The sequence below is a fragment of the Hemiscyllium ocellatum genome, chromosome 4 (genome assembly GCF_020745735.1).
Source record: "Hemiscyllium ocellatum isolate sHemOce1 chromosome 4, sHemOce1.pat.X.cur, whole genome shotgun sequence".
Taxonomy (NCBI): Eukaryota; Metazoa; Chordata; class Chondrichthyes; order Orectolobiformes; family Hemiscylliidae; genus Hemiscyllium; species Hemiscyllium ocellatum.
Window position 1 is genome coordinate 106,013,384 of NC_083404.1, and position 20,794 is coordinate 106,034,177.

At 42.2% G+C, this 20,794-nt stretch overlaps 1 protein-coding gene across 3 annotated transcripts in view; it reads right to left on the reverse strand.

Annotated features, from left to right (window-relative positions):
• The window catches only part of nbeal2 (neurobeachin-like 2), a 246,023-nt gene that overhangs the window by 125,911 nt on the left and 99,318 nt on the right, over positions 1 to 20,794 (reverse strand). For all 3 annotated transcript variants that reach the window (XM_060823728.1, XM_060823731.1, XM_060823729.1), the window contains exons 5-8: positions 17,463 to 17,590; positions 14,865 to 14,947; positions 6,629 to 6,714; positions 1,546 to 1,852 (exon numbers count right to left, since the gene is read on the reverse strand). In XM_060823728.1, coding sequence (XP_060679711.1) covers positions 1,546 to 1,852; positions 6,629 to 6,714; positions 14,865 to 14,947; positions 17,463 to 17,590 — 604 coding nt within the window. The remainder of the gene's footprint in view (positions 1 to 1,545; positions 1,853 to 6,628; positions 6,715 to 14,864; positions 14,948 to 17,462; positions 17,591 to 20,794) is intronic.

Here is a 20,794-nt window from a genome sequence, read left to right on the forward strand (position 1 = left end):
CACTAATCAATCCCTACCAATTTTTCCACAAAACATCCGAATATAATAAAAAGTAAAATATTGTAGATGTTTGGAATAAAGTCGGAATCTGAAATAAGAAAATGTGAAATAAAAACAGAAAAAGCTGGAGAAACTCAGCAGATCTAGCAGCATTTGTGGGGATAGAAACAGTTTAAATTTCAAGTCCAATGAAAAGCTTATTCAGAGCTATAAAAAGTTCATTTTTACATTGTTCACAAAGGGGGAGAAGGAGCAAGTGGAACAGAAAGTGAGGATGCCCAGAACACTAAACAAAAGGAAGCGCTAATGGTGGTAGAGGAGTGACTGAGATGCAAAAATGGGTGTGAAAATGCTGAAAGCAAATCTAACAAGACAAGCAAAACCTATGGAGGTTGGGGGGAGGGGGGGGGGATCTTTGTAGTCAATGTAGAGGACAAAGGTCATGGTCTGAAGTTGTTGAACATAATGTCCCAAAGTCTTTAAAATGCCTAAATGGAGCATGAATTGCTATTCGTCTGTCCATTCTGTCATATTTAAATGACACAAGGAAAACTCAACGTTGGAATGATAGGACTTATACAATTAACAATAAGATCCTGGGGAGTGTTGCTGCACAGAGACCTTGGAATGTAGACTCAAAGTTCCTTGGAAGTGAAGTTACAGATAGATAGAACAGCGAAGGTGGTGTGTGGTATGCTTTCCTTTATTGGTCAGGGCACTGAGTATAGGAGTTGGGAGGTCATGTTGTGGCTGTACAGGACATTGGTTAGGCCACTTTTGGAATATTGCTTGCAATTCTGGTCTCTTTCCTTCAGGAAAGATGTTGTGAAAATTGAAAGGAGTCAGAAAAGATTTACAAGGATTGGAGGATTTGAGCTATAGGGAGAGGCTGAATAGCATGGAGCGTCGGAGGCTGAGGGATGACCTTATAAAATCATGAGGTGCATGGTTAGGATAAATGGACAAGGTGCAGGAGACGAGAACTAGATGGCAGAGGTTTAGGGAGAAAGGGAAAAAATTTAAAAAGGGACCTAAGGGCAACTTTTCCACACAGAGGTTGGTGCATGTATGGAATGAGCTACCAGAGGAAATGGAGGAGGCTGGTACAATTACAATATTTAAAATGCATCTGAATGGCTATATGAATAGGAAGGGTTTAGAGCGATAGGGGCCAAGTGCAGGCAAATGGGACTAGATCAATTTAGGATATCTGGTTGGCATGGACAAGTTGGACTGTACATCTCTATGGCTCTATGATTTAGAAACAATTGATCCAATGTCACTTCTTAATTCCCATGTCATGCCTCAAATTACCCATATTTATAAATACAAACATATCTTAATCGATATCCATCTAATCTGCATTTAAGCCCTTGCTTCCTGTTCAGCTAACAAATGCTGGTGTAGATCAATTTGTGCAACTAAGGATGATCAATAAACACTGATCCAGCCAAGGGCACACCTGCCTGGGAATCAATAAAAACAAATAACCCCTGCATCAAGCACAATCTTGAATAATTGAGGAACAAAAATAAATTCACTTACTGAGCATGTTGATCCGCAGGGTGATGAAGCCATCCTCTAACCGGGTTTTAGCCCCCTCTTCCTGCACTGCCAATGGCCTATCAGCATTCAACAACTTAAAGTAGCTGTTCAATATTGTCTCGATTGTCACTTTCCTCTGGTCAATGCTGCTAGAGTGGAGAATGTGGATCATTCCAATCAGACACTTCAAGCCAACTTGCAACAGCCGGGTATCCTTCGGCTCCTGAGTTCCTGTGTCACATGAGGTCCTGAGAATCAGCATAAGCACCTCAACAGAGGTTGGGGTGATGGCTCGTAGTGCATTTTGCTATATGGAGAAAACAGAGAGACTGATATCTGGTTCTCCAGGATTGAGAGATCTTGTGTTAAATAGAACTAAATCAAAGCAATGAAAGTTATGCAGTTTGTATTAAGTGGCAAGTAGTTCATTCTGACAGATACGATCCAGAATGTAAGACCTTTGTATATGATTGGATAACAAAAGTGAATTCAAATTTCCCTGTCAAGTTAACTATGTACTCAGTATTTGGGCTGACACATGTAGAGTGTTTTCTTTTAATCCAGCAGTTACTACATTCCTCACAGAGAGAAGGGGCATGAAAAGAAAATTAGAATGGGAGATTGTTCACATAGCGTATAAACACCAGCATAAACCAGTTGGGCCAACTGGGCCATTTCTGTGCTTTAGCTTCTATAGAATAGATTTGACAGGCATCATTGGCGACATTAATAAGGATAAACATCATTGAATAGATAAGTAAGTTAGCTTGCTGAGCTTGAAGGTTTATTTTCAGATGTTTTGTCACCATTTAGGTATCATCATCAGTGAGAATCACCAGTGAAGCGCTGGTGGTAAGCCCCGCCTCTCTATTTATAGCTCTTGGTTTCTTAAGGTGGATGATGTCATTTCCGGTTCTTGTTTTCAAGGGAAGGTAGACAGGATCGAAGTCAATGTGTTTATTGATAGAGTTCTGGTTAGAATGCCATGCCTCAAAGAATTTTCGTGCGTATCTTTGTTTCGCCTGTCCTAGGATGTGTGGATTGTCCCAATCAAAATGGTGTCCTACTTTGTCTGTATATACACAAATGAGTGATAGTGGGCCATGTCCTTTGGTGGCCAGTTGGTGTTCATGTATCCCAGTGGCAAGTTTCCTGCTAGTTTGTCTGATGTATTTTTTTTTAAAAAAAACAGTTCTTGCATGGCATCTTGTAAATGACATTAGTTTTGTTGGTAGTATCTAATGGATCCTTGAGGTTCATTAGTTCATTCCTTTTTGCTTTTTGTAGTTCTTGGGTGGTGTAGTGTGATGTAGCTCATTGAAATAATGTCTTGATGCAGCACCATTTGTGGGTGTTGAGATGATTGCTTTTGAAGTTAAGTATTTGGTCTGTGTTTGTTGATTTTCTGTAGATGCTGGTTTGAAACTCTCCATTAACTGTACTTTCAACTGTCATGTATCGGAGTGGGAGTCTGTTGTCATTCTCCTCATTTTTGTGAATTTTATGCCAGTCAGGATATTGTTGATGGCGTTGTATGTTTCCTCTAATTTGGGCCATTTTGTGATGACAAAGGTATCATTTACATAGTGTTCCCAAAGTTGGGATTGGATAGATGGGAGGGCAGCTTGTTCAAGTTTGTTCGCTGAGCTGGAAAGTTTGTTTTCAGACGTTTCATCACCATAAAAGGAATCATCATCAGTGAGCTTCCAGATGAAGCACTGGTGGCATGGCCTGCTTTGCATTTATGAGCGTTTTCCCCCCATGGATTGGTGAGGTCATTTCCTGTGGTGATATAATTTCCTTAGTGATGTCATTTCCTGTTCTTTTTCTCATGGAATGGTAAATGGGCTCCAAGTCAAAGCGTTTGTTGATAGAGTTCCAGTTGGAATGCCATGCTTCTAGGAATTCTCGTGCATGTCTCGGTTTGGCTTGTCCTAGGATGGATGTGTTGTCCCAGTCGAAGTGGTGTTCTTCCTCATCTGTATATAAGGATACTAGTGAGAGTGGGTCATGTCTTTTTATGGCTAGGTGATGTTCATGTATCCTGGTGGCTAGATTTCTGCCTGTTTGTCCAATGTAGTGTTTGTTACAGTTCTTGCATGGTATTTTGTAAATGACACTAGTTTTCCTTGTTGTCTGTATAGGGTCTCACCTAGTATGGTGGCGAAACGTTTGAAAACGAACCTACCAGCTCAGTGAGCAAATACATCCAGGACCTCAAGCTGAGTCAGAAATCATCTCAAAACTTGCTAGCTTGCTCAAGTCTCTACATTACTGCTTCCACTATGAGCCCTGATATTGGTAATCCCATAGGTATTCCATTGACTTGTTTGTAGGTTTTGTTACTGAATGTGAAGTACGTTGTGAGGCACAGGTCCACTAGTTTGAGGATGTTGTCTTTGCTGATGAAGTTGGTACAGTCTCGTGTTTGTGGTCCTAGTTTTCCTTGTAGTGATGCCAATGTTTCTTTGGCCAGGTTGATGTTAATTGATGTGAATAGGGCTGTAATGTCAAAGTAGACCATTACTTTGTCCTCTTCATTCTTGGTGACTTTGATGGTGTTCAGGAATTCTTGGTGGAGTGAACAGCATCATGGTAGCCCACAAACCAACCAACACACAAACAGCAAATAATAAATCTCAAGGATCCAATAGATGCTGCCTGCAAAACTAACATCATTTAGAAGATACCATGCAAGAACTGTAAAAAAATACTACACTGGACAAACTAGCAGGAAACTTGCCACCAGGATATACGAACACCAACTGGCCACCAAAAGACATGGCCCATTACCACTTGTTTCTATACAGACAGTCAAAGAAGGACACCACTTTGATTGGGACAACACACACATCCAGGACAGGCGAAGCAAAGACACGCACGAGAATTCTTAAAGGCATGACATTCTAACCAGAATTCCATCAAAAAACATATTGATTTAGATCTATCTACCTTCCCTCGAAAACAAGAATCGGAAATGACATCACCCACGCTAAGAAACCAAGACCTACAAAGAGAGAGACAGGACATACCACCAGTGCTTCACTGGAGATTCTCACTGATGATGTTACCCAGTATGGTGATGAAATGTCTGAAAACAAACCTTCCTGCTTAGCGAGCTAACGTACATACTTATTGTCAACCTGTGATAATCTTCTCAAAAATCGCTAATATTGTTGAACTTCCATTGGAAGAATTTGTCCCTTCAGATTGATAATCACTAAATTATAGAAGAGAATTGAAAAGTAGAAATTGAGATGCAAGGTGTTTAGAAAGCAAACCATGAAAGGTTGTCAACAAACTCCCAGACACAACAATGAAGACAGAAACCCCCAAATCAAAGAAATACATTGATATTTGACCAGGATGTGCAAGGCCTTCTTCAAACACCATAATTATCCTTGTGATTTAACTTTATAAACTTCAAAATACAATGATTTCACTGTAAGGTGCTGATACCATCTTGGAAACAGGATGTTCATCCCAACTGGCTTATGTTGGGGTTTATTCTCTGCACAAGCAGTAGTCAAGGTTCAAGGTGAAGGCAGTTTGTGTAAACTCAGTTTACATTCCCTTCAGGAGTGATTTGTTCAAGGTCTTTAAAATGACAAAAGGTAAAACAAAATAAAGGCAATTTTTTTTTCCCCACTTGAGGGGGAGTCAAACAAGATGACAATTTCCAAGTTAGAGTTGAACCATTAGATGTGAAATCAGGAAGCAATGTTTTACACAAAAATGGTGAAAACTTTTAATTTTCTCGCAAAAAGTAAATGGAAGCTGGATCAATTGAACATTTTGAGCCAGTGATTAATAGATTTTTCATTAAGGAAAATTAATCAAATATAAATAAGTGGAAATAAAAACAGAAATTGCTGAAAAACTCAGCAGGTCTGGCAGCATCTGAGGGAAGAAAACAGACTTAATATTTCAGGGTCCAGTGACCCTTCTTCAAAGAAATGTTAATTCTGATTTCTCTACACAGATGCTGCCAGAGCTGCTGAGTTTTTCCATCACTTTCTCTTTTTGTTCTGTATTTACAGCATCCAGACCTCTTTTGGTAAATTATTTTAGTAAATAAATGGAGTTGAGTTGAGCTCTACTCTATCTTAATTCAATGGCAGACAGCCTTATAATGGAATAGCTGAGTTTTGATCCTGTGGTGTTAGTTCTAATCTCACTTCCCTCAGTTTATTCCCATGTTTCTTGGTACCTGCCCAACCTATTCTTCAATTGTGACATGATCTTTGCCTTACTCATCAAAACCATGTCAAATGTGTCCCCTTCTCTATCTGGACTCATTATCCTCATTTAAAGCTCAAATATTGGTTTCCTCCTGCCATTAATCTCATCTTTTACTCAAGAAAAACCAAAAGAACTGCGGATGCTGTAAATCAGAAACAAAAGCAGAAGGTGCTGGCAAGGATCAGCAGGTCTTGCAGCATCTGTGAAGAGTAATCAGAGCTAATGTTTCAGGTCTGTTTCCTCAGATGTTCTGAGACCAAGGGTCACCACACCCAAAATGTTAACTTTGATTTCTCTGCACAGATGCTGCCAGACCTGCTGAGTTTTTCCAGCAAATTCTGTTTTTGTTTCATCTTTTATTAAACAAGGACTGGCGTGCTGTCATAAATTGGATAGATCATTTTAGCGTTTAGAATTACAATGTGGATATGGGAATACAGCTCATACACGGATTGAGCAGCAACATGGATTGGGTAGAACGTTACAATTTACGTGCAGATCAATGGAAATACTGGTGGCAGGAAAAGGTGCGTTGGATGGCAAGCTTGCAATTTTGAACAATCCTCGCAGTTAAGATTAAAAATGGAGAGACAAAGAAATTTGAACACAAAAAGACTGTACAACATTCCTTTCTCAAATTATGCCAACAGGTCCTTGCTGTGTATAAATTGTTTACAAAATAATTGACTGACTGTGAAGCACTGTGGGACTTCCTGAAAGTCTAAAAATCATGGATAAACACAAGTTCTCTTTTTTTCAGGGAAGTGAGGGGAATCATATATCCAATGAAAAACCTTTCCTAGATTTCAGCTGTGCAATCAACACTCAAGCTTTGTTTTACCTTACTTCCACTGATAATAGCTCCATAAAGATATAAAATTCTTAGGTGGATTGTCTTTGGCAAACTCTGGCTGTCCTTGAAACTTTCTATGAGGATTATGAACAAAAAAAATATACAGTGGTTAGAGTAGTTCCAGGAATGTAAAACAAAGTTGTACAATAAAGTCTTCACAGAATCAAGCTCTCTTAATAAACACCACTGGAGAAATGATATTTTAAATGTACATTATGAGTGCGAACACACCAGAAGATCCTCAATCATCCTGGACGTTTTATTTTTACTTCTTTCATAGGTGTGAGCACTGTTGCCCATCCATAACTGTCCTCAAGACAGTAGCACCGAGCAATCGTCTTGAACTGCTGCAGTCCATCTAATGTGGACACACCATTGTTGACCAGACAGCAGTGCTCCAGAGACTTGGACAACAGACCCGAGGTGCCAGAGAGCATTGCAAGATCCTCCAAATCAAGTGGCTACAAAGGCAGTCCAATAGCAGTTGGACAAGCTAACATGTTCAGCCTTCAGGTGCTAACCAGCTCTGCTGGACAAAAAGGTGTCAGGTGTGTGCCTGACATCAGTCTCCACTACAGCGGGCGCACAGAGAGGGGAGCCGGAAGGTAAGTGGAGACCAGTTTAAATTAACGTTTTTCTTTTCGCAGTCTGTGTTTTTTTTCCAACTAGGCGCGGGAACCCAGAAGTCGACAGAGGCTTCTGGGAAGGTAGGAAGTTTGAGTGGAGAAGGAACGCGAGACACTACACATGTTGTGTCCCCCACCCTCCCTCCTCCTCTAACCTTAAAAAAAGGACTCAGTTGGCTGAACAGGTAAGCTACTTAGTGTTCTTGTTTTGGAGACTAAGTGTAGAGTTATGGCAGCGCAGGCAGTGGAAAGTTCCTCCTTCAGGATGTTTGAGGTAGGGGTCACCACCGATGCTCCTGCCGACTTCACCTGCAGGAAGCGCAGCCAGCTCCAGCTCCTCACAGACTGCGTTAGGGAACTGGAGCTGGATGAATTGTGGATTATTCGAGAGGATGATAGATAGAAGATACAGGGACATAGTTACGCCAGAGAACAGAGGCAGCTGGGTAACAGTTAGAGGTGGGAAAGGGAGGAAGCAGGCAGTGCAGGGATCCCCTGTGGTCATTCCCCTCAACAATAAGTATACCACTTTGGATACTATTGGGGGGGGGGGGGGGGGAAACATCCTAGCGGGGTAAAATGCAGTGACCAGGCCTCTGGCACGAGGTCTGGCTCTGAGGCCCAGAAGTGAAAGGGGGAAAAAGGAGGAGAGCGCTAGTTATAGGAGACTCTATAGTTAGGAGGGACAAACTGGCGTTTCTGTGGACATGGGCGAGACTCTTGGATGGTTTGTTGCCTCCCGGGTACCAGGGTCCGAGATGTCTTGGACGGTGTCTTCAGAATCCTTAAGGGGGAGAGTGTGCACATTGGCACCAACGACATAGGTAGGAAGAGGGGTGGGGAGCTCATTCAGGAGCTCAGGGAGTTAGGTTGGAAGCTAAAAGCTAGGATGGACAGAGTAGTCAGCTCTGGGTTGTTGCCGGTGCCACGTGACAGTGAGGCAAGGAATTGGGAGAGAGTGCAGTTGAACACGTGGCTGCAAGGATGGTGTAGGAGGGAGGGCTTCAGGTATTTGGACAATTGGACTGCATTCTGGGGAAGGTGGGACCTGTACAAACAGGACAGTTTGCACCTGAACCAGAAGGGCACCAATATCCTGGGAGGTAGGTTTGCTAGTACTCTTCAGAGGCGGGGGAGGTTTTAAACTAATTTGGCAGGGGGATGGGATACGGACTTGTAGTCCAGCAAAGAGGTTAGCTGTTTTTCTGGATGTCCAAGAATGTAGGGAGGCTGTGGAGAAGGTAGCACTGACAGGGAATATTTGCAGACACAGATGGGCTCAAGTGTGTATACTTCAACGTAAGGAGTGTCAGAAATAAGGTGGGTGAACTTAAGGTGTAAATCGGTACTTGGGACTATGATGTTGTGGACATCACAGAAACGTGGATAGAAGAGGGACAGGAATGGTTGTTGGAGGTTCCTGGTTACAGACATTTCAGTAAGATTAGGGAGGGTGGTAAAAAAGGAGGGGTGGTGGCATTGCTAATTATAAATGGTATAACGGCTGCAGAAAGGCAGTTCGAGGGGGATCTGCCTTTGGAGGTAGTATGGGCTGAAGTCAGAAATAGGAAAGGTGCAGTCACCTTGTTGGGTGTTTACAATAGGCCCCCCAATAGCAGCAGAGATCTGGAGAAACAGATTGGGAAACAGATTTTGGAAAGGTGCGGAAGCCACAGGGTAGTAGTCATAGGCGATTTCAACTTCCCCAATATTGATTGGAAGCTCTTTTGATCAAGTAGATTGGACAGGGCGGTGTTTGTGCAGTCTGTTCAGGAAGCTTTTCAAACTCAGTATGTAGATTGTCCGACCAGAGGGGAGGCCATATTGGATTTCGTACTTGGTAACGAACCGGGACAAGTGATGGGCTTGTTAGTGGGTGAGCATTTTGATGATGGTGACCACAATTCTGTGACTTTCACCTTGGTTATGGAGAGAGATAGGTGCGTGCAACAGGGCAGGTTTTACAATTGGGGGAAGGGTAAATACGATGCTGCAAGACAGGATCTGAGGAGCATAAATTTGGAGCATAGGCTGTCAGGGAAGGATGTCGTTGAAATGTGGAACTTTTTCAAGGAACAGATACGATGTGTCCTTGATATGTATGTACCTGTCAGGCAGGAAATAAATGGCCGTGTGAGGGAACCTTGGTTGACAAGGGAGGTTGAATGTCTTGTAAGGAGGAAGGAGGCTTACATAAGGTTGAGGAAACAAAGTTCAGACAGAGCATTGGAGGCATACAGGATAGCCAGGAGGGAGCTGAAGAAAAGGGATTAGGAGAGCTAATAGAAGGCATGAAAAATCTTTGGCAGGTAGGATCAAGGATAACCCCAAGGCCTTTTATGCGTATGTGAGAAACATGAGAATGACGAGAATGAGGGTAGGTCCGAACAAGGACAGTAGTGGGAGACTGTGTATTGAGTGGAAAGAGATAGGAGAGGTCTTGAATAAGTACTTTTCTTCAGTATTTACAAATGAGGGGGACCGTATTGTTGAAGAGGAGAGTATGAAACGGACTGGTAAGCTAGGGGAGATACTTGTTAGGAGGGAAGATGTGTTGGGCATTTTGAAAACTTGAGGATAGACAAGTCCCCCCTGCCTGACGGGATATATCCTAGGATTATGTGGGACGCAAGAGAGGAAATTGCAGAATCGTTGGCAATGATCTTTCCATCTTCACTGTCAATTGGGGTGGTGCCAGGGGACTGAAGAGTGGCGAATGTTGTGCCCCTGTTAAAAAAAAAGGGAATAGGGATAACCCCGGGAATTACTGGCCAGTTAGTCTTACTTTGGTGGTAGGCAAAGTAATGGAAAGGGTTCTGAGGGATAGGATTTATGAGTATCTGGAAAGACACTGCTTGATTAGCCAGCACGGATTTGTGAGGGGTAGGTCTTGCCTGACAAGTCTTATTGAATTCTTTGAGAAGGTGGCCATGCATGTGGGTGAGGGTAGAGCAGTGGATGTAGTGTACATGGATTTTAGTAGGGCATTTGATAAGGTTCCCCATGGTCGGCTTATGTGGAAAGTCAGGAGGCATGGGATAGTGGGAAGTTTGGTCAGTTGGATAGAGAACTGGCTAACCAGTCGAAGTCAGAGTGGTGGTAGATGGTAAATATTCAACCTGGAGCCCAGTTACAAGTGGAGTTCTGCAGGGATCAGTTCTAGGTCCTCTGCTGTTTGTAATTTTTATTAATGACTTGGAAGAGGGAGCCGAAGGGTGCGTCAGTAAATTTGCAGACGATACGAAGATTGGTGGAGTTGTGGATAGTGAGGAGGGCTGTTGTCGGCTGCAAAGGGACTTAGATATGATGCAGAGCTGGGCTGAGGAGTGGCAGATGGAGTTCAACCCTGTCAAGTGTGAGGTTGTCCATTTTGGAAGGACAAATAAGAATGCGGATTACAGGGTTAACGGTAGGGTTCTTAGTAAGGTGGAGGAGCAGAGGGATCTTGAGGTCTATGTTCATAACTCTTTGAAAGTTGCCACTCAGGTGGATAGAGCTTGTAAGAAGGCCTATGGTGTATTAGCGTTCATAAGCAGAGGGCTTGAATTCAAGAGTCGTGAGGTGATGTTGCAGCTGTATAGGACCTTGGTAAGGCCACATTTGGAGAATTGTGCAGTTCTGGTCGCCTCATTTTAGGAAAGATGTGGAAGCTTTGGAGAGAGTGCAGAGGGATTTACCAGGATTTTGCCTGGAATGGAGAATAGGTCGTACGAGGACAGGTTGAGAGTGCTAGGCCTTTTCTCATTGGAACGGCGAAGGATGAGGGGTGACTTGATGGAGGTTTATCAGATGATCAGGGGAATAGATAGACAGTCAGAGACTTTTTCCCCGGGTACAACAGAGTGTTACAAGGGGACATAAATTTAAGGTGAAGGGTGGAAGGTATAGGGGAGATGTCAGGGGTAGGTTCTTTACCCAGAGAGTGGTGGGGGCATGGAATGCGCTGCCTGTGGGAGTGGCAGAGACAGAATCATTGGTGACTTTTATGCAACAATTGGATAGGTACATGGATAGGTGCTTAAGCTAGGATAAATGTTCGGCACAACATCTGTGCTGTATTGTTCTATGTTCTATCAGCAATATCTTGTCAACTGTCCTTCATGACTCTCCAAGCACCACATAACCAGCACATGACAGAGTCTGCAAACTGCACATTGATCTTATCAATCCTCTCAGAATCAATCAAAACAGAGTCCAAGGGATTGCCTAAGAGTAGTGCTATTGAAAGGGAGTTTCATGTTTTGTCTTAGTGAAAGAGAGTAGAGGTGTGAGCTAGCTATGATAAATTGGGGAACATTACATAACTGGATGATGGCAAATGAGCAATGACAAACATTTAAGCAGAGCGTGGAAAAACTGCAACCATTGTTCATTCCTGCCTGGAAAATAAATAAAATGGAAAAGGTGGCCTGACCATGATTAATAAAGAAAATTAGGGATAGTATTAGACCTAAGGAAGTGGCATATAAATGGCTGAACAGAGCAAGAGACTTGAGGATTGGGAGCATTTTATCTTTCAGCCAAGGAGAATAATCTTATGGGGAACATACAAAGTGATTATAAACCTTTCTATAGATATGTCAAGAGAAAAATGTAGATTCCTTACATCATTTATAATGGAACAAAGAAATGGCTGACTGACTATTTACATACATTGGTTCGATGTTTACAAAACATGACACAAATAGGAGAAATATTGAGGACACAGGGTTTAGTGAGAGGAAGCAATTGAAGGAAATCCATATTAGAAGGGAAATGGTGTTAGAGAAATCAATTGGATTAAAGGCCAAAAAATCCCAAGGTCTGGTCATCTACATCCCATAATACTTAAGGAAGTGGCCCTAAGTAATAATGGGTGCATTGGCGTTCATCTTTCAAGATCTATAGACTTCAGAACAGTTCCTCTGGATTGATGGGTAGCTAATGTAATCCATTATTTTAAAAAGGAGAGAGAGGGAAAACAGTGAATAATAGACTGGTTAGCAGGAAAAATGGTCAAGTCCATTATAAAAGATCTAATAGCACAGCACTTGGAAAGTAGTGACAAGAATGGGCAGAATCAGCATGGATTTATGAAAGAAAAATCATGCTTGACACGGCTACTGGAATTTTTCAAGGACGTAACTAGTAAAATCGATAAACGGAAACCATGGATGTGCCTTACATGGACTTTCAAGGTCCTAGTAAGTGGTTATTAAGTAAGCATAAGGTGCATGGGATTGGGCTTCGTGCACCAACATAGATAGTAAACTGGCTGGCAGACAGGAAACAAACAGTCGGAATATATGGGTTATTCCCCCCACCCCCGAGTGGCAGACAGTGGCTAGTTGGGCATGGCAGGGGCCAGTGCTAGGATCAGCTATTTACTATATTCATGATTTAGATGAGAGAACCATATCTAATATCTCCAAATTTGCACATGACACAAAGCTGTGTGGGAAGGTGAACTGGAAGGAGGATGCAGAGATGCTACAGTGAGATTTGGGTAGATTGAAAGAGAGTGGGCCTATGCATGGCAGATGAAGTATAATGTGGATAAAAATGAGGCTATCCACTTTTTTCTTTAAAGCAGAAACAGGAAGGCAATTATCTGAATGGTGGTAGGTTGGAAAAGGGGGAGTTGAAACAAAACCTGAATGTACTCTCAGCAACTGGTGTGCAAGTAAGTGTGCAGATGCAGCAGATATTAAAGAAAGTAAATGGTATATTGGCCTCAAATTGGTTGAAGCATTAGATGTTGAATATTTTCAAGCAGTTAGATATAGTTCTTAGCAATAAAGTGATCAAACGGTGTGGGGAGAAGGCTTGATCAGGGTACTCATTTGGAAGAATAAACTTGATGATATTGAAAAGCAGAGTAGGCCCACCTCCTACTTTCTATATTTATAGCCCTCAACCTCTCGTAGCAAGAAGATTTGAGTACAAGAGCAGAAATTTTTTTTTAGATTAGATTAGACTTACAGTGTGGAAACAGGCCCTTCGGCCCAACAAGTCCACACCGACCCGCCGAAGCGCAACCCACCCATACCCCTACATTTACCCCTTACCTAACACTACGGGCAATTTAGCTTGGCCAATTCACCTGACCCGCACATCTTTGGACTGTGGGAGGAAACCGGAGCACCCGGAGGAAACCCACGCAGACACGGGGAGAACGTGCAAACTCCACACAGTCAGTCGCCTGAGTCGGGAATTGAACCCAGGTCTACAGGCGCTGTGAGGCAGCAGTGCTAACCACTGTGCCACCGTGCCGCCAATTATCTGAATGGTGGTAGGTTGGAAAAGGGGGAGTTGAAACAAAACCTGAATGTACTCTCAGCAACTGGTGTGCAAGTAAGTGTGCAGATGCAGCAGATATTAAAGAAAGTAAATGGTATATTGGCCTCAAATTGGTTGAAGCATTAGATGTTGAATATTTTCAAGCAGTTAGATATAGTTCTTAGCAATAAAGTGATCAAACGGTAATTTCTTGCTGCAATTATACCGAACACTGGTCTGACCACATCTGGAGTATTGTGCATTGTCTTGATCGCTTCATCAGAGGAAGTATGAAAGGAGTACAATGAATTTTTTTTTCGTTATGATTTCAGGAATGGCAGAACTGACATATAAAGAGAGACTGGATCAATTGGGACTATGTTTACTGGAGTTTAGAAGAACGAGAGGGTATTTCATAGAAATCTGTACAAAGCTAACACAATTAGACAGGGTAAAAACACAAGAAAGATGTTTCCAATGACTGGGGAGTCAAGAACCAGGGGTCACATCTTGACGATATGGGCAGGCCATTTAGGTCTAAAACGAGGAGATATTTCTTCACCCAGAGTGTGGCGGAATCCTTTTCTACGGAAGGTGTTTGAAACCAAAGCATTGATTGCTTTATATAAAAAAAAAGATCTGGACATAGATTTAGGGTTAAAGGGATCAAAGGTTATGGGGCAAAATGCAGGAACAGCACTGAATGATCAGCCATGAACACATTGCATGGCAGAGCAGACTTGAAGGACTCCCTGTGACAGAGATGGGACAGCTTTGTGGCTTGGTGGGAAATTTACAGGTGACAGTGTTCCTACGTGTCTGTTGCCTATGTCTGCTGGGTGGTAGAGATTGCTAATTTGGAAAGTGCTGTGGGATGATGCTTGGCAGGTTGCTGGAGGGCATCCTGCTGAGGATACACTCTGCTGTCATTGTGGTGGAGGGAGTGAATCTTTAAAGTTGCTAGTCCTGAATGGTGTTGAGTTTCAAGAGTGTTGTTGAGAGCTGCACTCATCCTGGGAAGTGGAGAGTAATCCTTCACATGCCTTTAGATAATGAACAGGCTTTGTGGAGTAAGATGTTGAGTTCTTCACAATAGAATTCCAAGTCTCTGACCTGTTCCTTTAGCCACTATATTTGTGTGATTGATCCCGCTAAGTTTCTGATACTTGATAAAAGGAGATGGTGGTACTAGGGGAACTAGTGGCTCATGGAGGATTCAGCGATGATAATATCATTGAGTTTCAAACGGAGATTGTTATTGTCAGGCACCTGTCACATTCATACCGCACATGTTACACTCCTAACCCTCTGCCCCTGCCCAAGTTCCCAATTTTACTCACCGTGGAAGAATGTATTAAATTCCTGAGGTAAAACAGCTGGTGCAAATTTATATTTACTCCTTTCCATGGAACTGATAATCTCTCTAAAACCAAGAAGATCATAGTTAGGCTTTCAGAAGGTTTAATGTGAACAGCTAAGCTCTTCAAGCAGATCAATAATCTAAGCCTCACACCTGCTTACATGTCCTGCCACATAAAATTTCTCACCTTCTCACAAACAGTCAAAAGCAAGCAGTGACTTACAAATTTCAACAAAACTTGATAAACCAGTAACACAGCCATCAATCGTGAGCATTTACATTAACCAGGTTAGATAGCCATGCCCCTTAGGGTGTTCACTGGTCACCAGCTCAAGTAAGGGTGTGGTAACAAAATTAGTCACCCACCCTCTGTATGGCGAGCATGTTGCTAAAGCCAAAACATAATATTGGATTAGAATAACATTCTCACTCATTGCCAGTAAGAAAATTGCTGCAATCAATTGTTCAGTCATCAATGTTCCCAAAAAGTAATGTAAAGTATACTACTACAGTAACAGTAGACTAGACCCTTGCTTTTCCTGATATATATTATTAATGATCTGGATCCTGGTCTGCAGGGAACATTTTCAAAGTTAGCAGATGTCACAAACTTGGAAGAATTATTAAGTATGAAAAGGATAGCTTGGAACTCTAAAATGAGTTGGTGGAGTAGACAGATAGGTAGCAAATAAGGCTCAAAGCAGAGAAGTGGGATGTGATGCAATTTGGTTGGAGGAACATTTAAAGACAAACCAAAAAAGGTGGTACAACCCGAACACAGGTGAAGGAGCGGAGGGACCTAGATGGATATATGCACAGATCATTGAAGGCAGCAGAACAGATGGAGAGAATGGTTAGTAAAACAGTGTTCTTGACTTTAGTAACAGAGTACAAGGACAAGGAGGCGATGTCAAACTCATACAAGCCACTCATTAAACCTCAGCTCCAGTATTATGTACAAACTTGAGCAATGCATTACAAGAAAGATGTGGATAATTGGAGACAGTGCAGAAGCAATTTACAATAATGATACTGGGAATGAGAACCTTCAGTTACTAGGATAGACTAAAGAAGTTGGTGCCTTTCTCCTTGGAGAGAAGGTGGCTGAGAGAAAATTTGATGGATGTTTTCAAAATCATGAGCAGGTTGAATAGAGTAGATAGGGAGAAGTTGCTCCCACTTGTAAAAGAGAAAAAAATAGAAGGGCATAGATTAAAAGTAATGTGCAAAGGTTGCAAGGGTGACATGAGAAAAATCTTTTTCACAAAGTGAGTAGTTCAGGAATGGAATGCAGTGTAGAAATGTGGAAGCAGGTTCAATTGAGACATTCAAGGGGGCACTGGATGATTATTTGAACAGAAATGCTGCACAGGAGTATAGGGAAAAGGCAGGAAATTGGCACTAGGTAATAGACCAGTTGCAAATATGGTGGTCTGAATGGCCTCAATTCTGATATTCTGAAAGAAAAAAACTGGCAGTTTTCTGGTGTAAGTTGAAGTGGGAAGTCATTATTCTACCATTTTGTATCAAAATATCAAAAGTGAACCCTGTACCTGAACTCCACATTTCCATCTGCATATCCATTGATACTCTGATTACTATTTAGGGTAATCTGAAAAATACCTCGCTCAGAGCTTCATTTTTTTTTTAAAGAGACTGTTATCCACATTTAAACAATCTTCCAACTTTGATTTACGTATTTTCTATCTGACTAATTAGGTTATTCTGAGGTTCGTCAGGATCCTAAGGCCTTTACACAACAGAAATTGCAGTCTCTGGTTAAAATTTCTTAATCTTTGTTATATTTTGTACAGCGCCAGAAGACTGAAGGATTATAAGCTTTACATACATTCAAACATAAGGGGAGAGGAATAAACCCAGAAAATACAGACTTATCTGTAATTTTGGTGGAGGAGAAACTTTCGAATAATTACTCCAATTGAAAATTGGTAGGCACTTAGAAAAATGAATTAGTAAATCAAAGCAGCTCAGATTAGATTGGAAAGTGTGAAGAAGTGTAGGTTGTGTCATTTAAAGTTGTGTTATTTAAAATGACTCTTAACTAATGCAGGGAATTCCACCATGGCACTTGGACAATTAGAATGAATTTTAAAACTTGTTGAAATTCAAAGTGTGTGTATCAGTAAACTAAATTATTTTGACTAGATCCTTATGTAATATAGCTTATCAGTAATACTAATTCCACGTAAAAGCTGTTGACCCTAGACCCAGATTAAAGCAATAGGGCGAGGAGAAGAAATGCTAGCTTCGATGATCAGACTTCAAACTAACAACGTATATCACAAAGTTTTCCAAGATCTGTCAGTGATAAATGAAGGACAATGATCTTTAAGTGAATTCACGAGGTTGCATGGAACTGAGTGAGGTCAAGGGTGCATAGAAAGAAGGGCACTGGAGACTTGGATGGGTGTTAATTAGCTCATTTTTAGGGAATATTGGAAATGGGAAGATCAGCAAACAAACCATGAAGGTAACTGGTCCTCAAGCTCATGCAGTCAACAGTAAGGAGAGGACATCTGTTAAATAATAGACTTGAACATAGGTCATGTATACTTACCCCCCCAAGTGCCGCCTCCAGATTTGATATGGGTCAAAGAGACATTCACAGAGGTGCAGTGCATACATGGTTAACTGCTCGACCTTTGAGTTCTCTGATAAACCCTTCTCCTGTACTCCCTTCTTTAACTAGAAGTAAACACAAATTAAAATGAATTAACAAAGAAGTATATCATTATTTAAAATTTCTTCTCGTTTTCCCCATAATGCTCCTTGAAGGTAAGATGTGTAAGCATTTGGAATGGAACATACGAGTAAGGTAAAAGGTAAAGTTGCCATAGTCCTACCAGACCAAAGGGTTGCTTTCTCATTAGGAAGAGATGACAGGTGGTGATTTCACCTCAGGCGATGGAGGAGATTGAGAAGGAGAGTACTTCATGGTAACTTATGCCAATGTAGGAATTAAATTAAGTTACTGGCATGACTCTGCAAATAAGCTATTCAACCAACAGTCCCACAATCAGCATCTTAGATGAAGCAGTCTGAAAAAAGTTCTTTGCAAAAAGGGTCTGGATAGAGATACATCAGATTTGACCTGAGCAGCTCCATTACGCAGATTCTGTTCTGCTCCATGGGCTGTTCCCAGAGATGAACACAGAGACAAACATCATCTATCCTCAGAAGGCCACCAACTCAGTGAAAGATACTCTTTGGTCTGCCCAAAATACATCAGCCTTCCAGTGCGAAGAGTTGACCTCGACTGACACATTGGAAGGGCAATGCAAAGGTTCAGGGAAGAAGGGCTCTGGAGTAATTAGTGATTTAGTTTTCAGGGCAATCAAAGGGTTTAAAGAGGTAAGTCATGGAAGGAGAGTTCAAGGCCATGATGTGCTCCTGAAGTTGTAACTGGGAAGTTGGGCACAGTTTCAGTGTCTGGGACTAGAACATGTGCAGACGTGTCTCCAGCTGCAGCTCCATCTTTGGAGCAGAGGTTTGCATCTATAGGGTTTACGGGAGTATTGTGAATAGCACTTAGAGAGGCTGACACGCTGCAGGCAGACACGGAATGGATGACCACCAGGCAGAGTAATTGCACTAGGCAGGCAGTGCAGGAATCCCTTGTGGCCACTATTTTGCAAAACAGGTACACTGCTTTCAATACTATTGGGGAGCATGGGCCCTCAGATGCAAGTAGCAACAGCCACATTTGTTGCACCTCAGTTGGCAATGCTGCATGGGAGAGGAGGAATAAGTGTGACAGACTACAGAAATAGATGATTTAATTGTAAGGAGAATAAGTAGATGTTTCTGTATCCACAAATGAAACTCCAGTATGGTATGTTGCCTCCCGGGTCCTCAGGTGAAACCTGTCTTGGAGCATTCTGAAGTACATGGACGAACTGTCAGTGGTAGTGGTACACATTGGTACCAATGACATAGGTTAAAGTCAAATATAAGAAGTTAAGAAGCAAGTTAAAATGTAGGATCTCAAAGGAAGTGATCTCAGGATGTCTACTAGTGCCACATGCTAGTTAGAGTCAAAAGAGTGGGATACATTACATGCTAACATGGCTACAGAGATGATGTGGGGTGTGAGTTCAGATATTTCTTGTACAACACCAGTTCAGGCATCATACCAGTAAATCTGGTTTGCATCCTTTCCAGTTCCTGTTATGTCATTAACTGTGGAGATCAGCATTGTTCTTACCACTTCAAGGTGTTATAAGGAAGGTTCTATACAAGCTTAAAATAACTTGCCTGCTTTAAAATTTAAAAATTAATCTCAATGTTTTGCTTGCCTTTTAATAGCTTTATCAATCTATGTTACTACTCTAAGTGATTTGCATCTCCTCTTTCCACCAAGACTGATTAGACACTTATTTTTCATAGATTACATGGCCTCCTTAATCTTCCTATTCAAGGCACCAGGAAAATCAGTTAGTTATAGTTCAGAATAATGGGGCCTGCTGGTAGCAGTGAGTCACTGCTTTGTGCTTTTAAATTTGAAGTCAGAACGCAAAGGTTTCTGGGAAAGGAGGAACTTCTTATTTTTATTTCCATCCAGCTATATAAGTCAGTGTTTTCTCAATCAAAGACCCTACCTTTGTAAGGCCTCCCACCCAACCACCTCCTCTAATCTTAAAGACCAGTGACATATCAAGTAGCGTTGCTTCTTTTTACTTTGTGATAAAGGGACGAGCAGGGATGGCAGTGCAGGGAGAGCAATGTTCCGCCTGCATGATGTTTGAGGTGAGGGACGCCATTTGTGTCCCAACCAAGTACATCTGCAGGAAGTGCACTCAACTCTCGCTCCTCCAAGACCATGTTAGGGAACTGGATGAACTTCGGATCATTCGGGAGGCAGAGGCTGTGATAGATAAGAGCTACAGGGAAGTAGTTACTCCTAGACACGAAGAAAGCTGGGTGACTGTTCGAAGGGGGGAAAAAAAAACCTGTCAGTGGAGGGATCCCCTGTGGTCGTTCCCCTGAAAATCATGTATACTGTTTTGGATACTGTTGAGGGGGATGACTTACCAGGGGTATGAAGTGGGGCCCAGTTCTCTGGCACAGAGCCTGTGCCTGTTGCATAGGATGGAAGGAGGGAAAGGAGGAGAGTGGACGTCATTGGGGACTCAATAGTAAGAGGCTCAGATAGAAGGTTTGTTGGAAGCGAATGAGACTCATGGTTAAATGTGTTGCCTCCAAGGTGCCAGGATCCGTGATGTCTCGGATTGTGTCTTTGGGGTCCTGAAGGGAGAGGGCGACCTGCCTCAAGTCATTGTCCTTGCAGGTACAAACGACATAGATGGAAAGAGGGATAAGAATGAAAGGCAGGATTTCAGGGAGCTAGAACAAACAGAGCTGTTACCTCTGGTTTGTTACCCATGCCACTTGATAGCAAGGCAAGGAATAGGGAGAGATATCAGCTGAACACGTGGCTGCAAGGTTGGTACAGGAGGGAGGGTTTCAGGTTCTTGGATAATTGGGGCTCCTTCTGGGGAAGGTGGGACTTGTACAAACAGGATGGTCATAACTTGAACCAGAGGGGTATTAATATCCTGGGTGGGATATTTGTTGGTGGGTTTAAATTAGCAGGGGAATGGGAACCGAAGGTGTAGTTGCAGTGCACAGGAGGATGAGAGTAGGAAGGTCAGGGACAGGATTTCAGGGTCACAGGAATGTGCTGGCAGACAGCGAAGTGGTTTGAAGTGTGTTTATTTCAATGCCAGAAGTATCTGAAATAAGGTAGGTGAGCTTGCAGCGTGGATAGTTACCTGGGACTTCGATGTTGTCGCCATTTCAGAGACATGGATAGAGCAGGGTGAGAAATATATGTTGCAGGTTCCAGGGTTTAAATCTTTCATTAAGAACAGGCAAGGCGGCAAAAGAGGG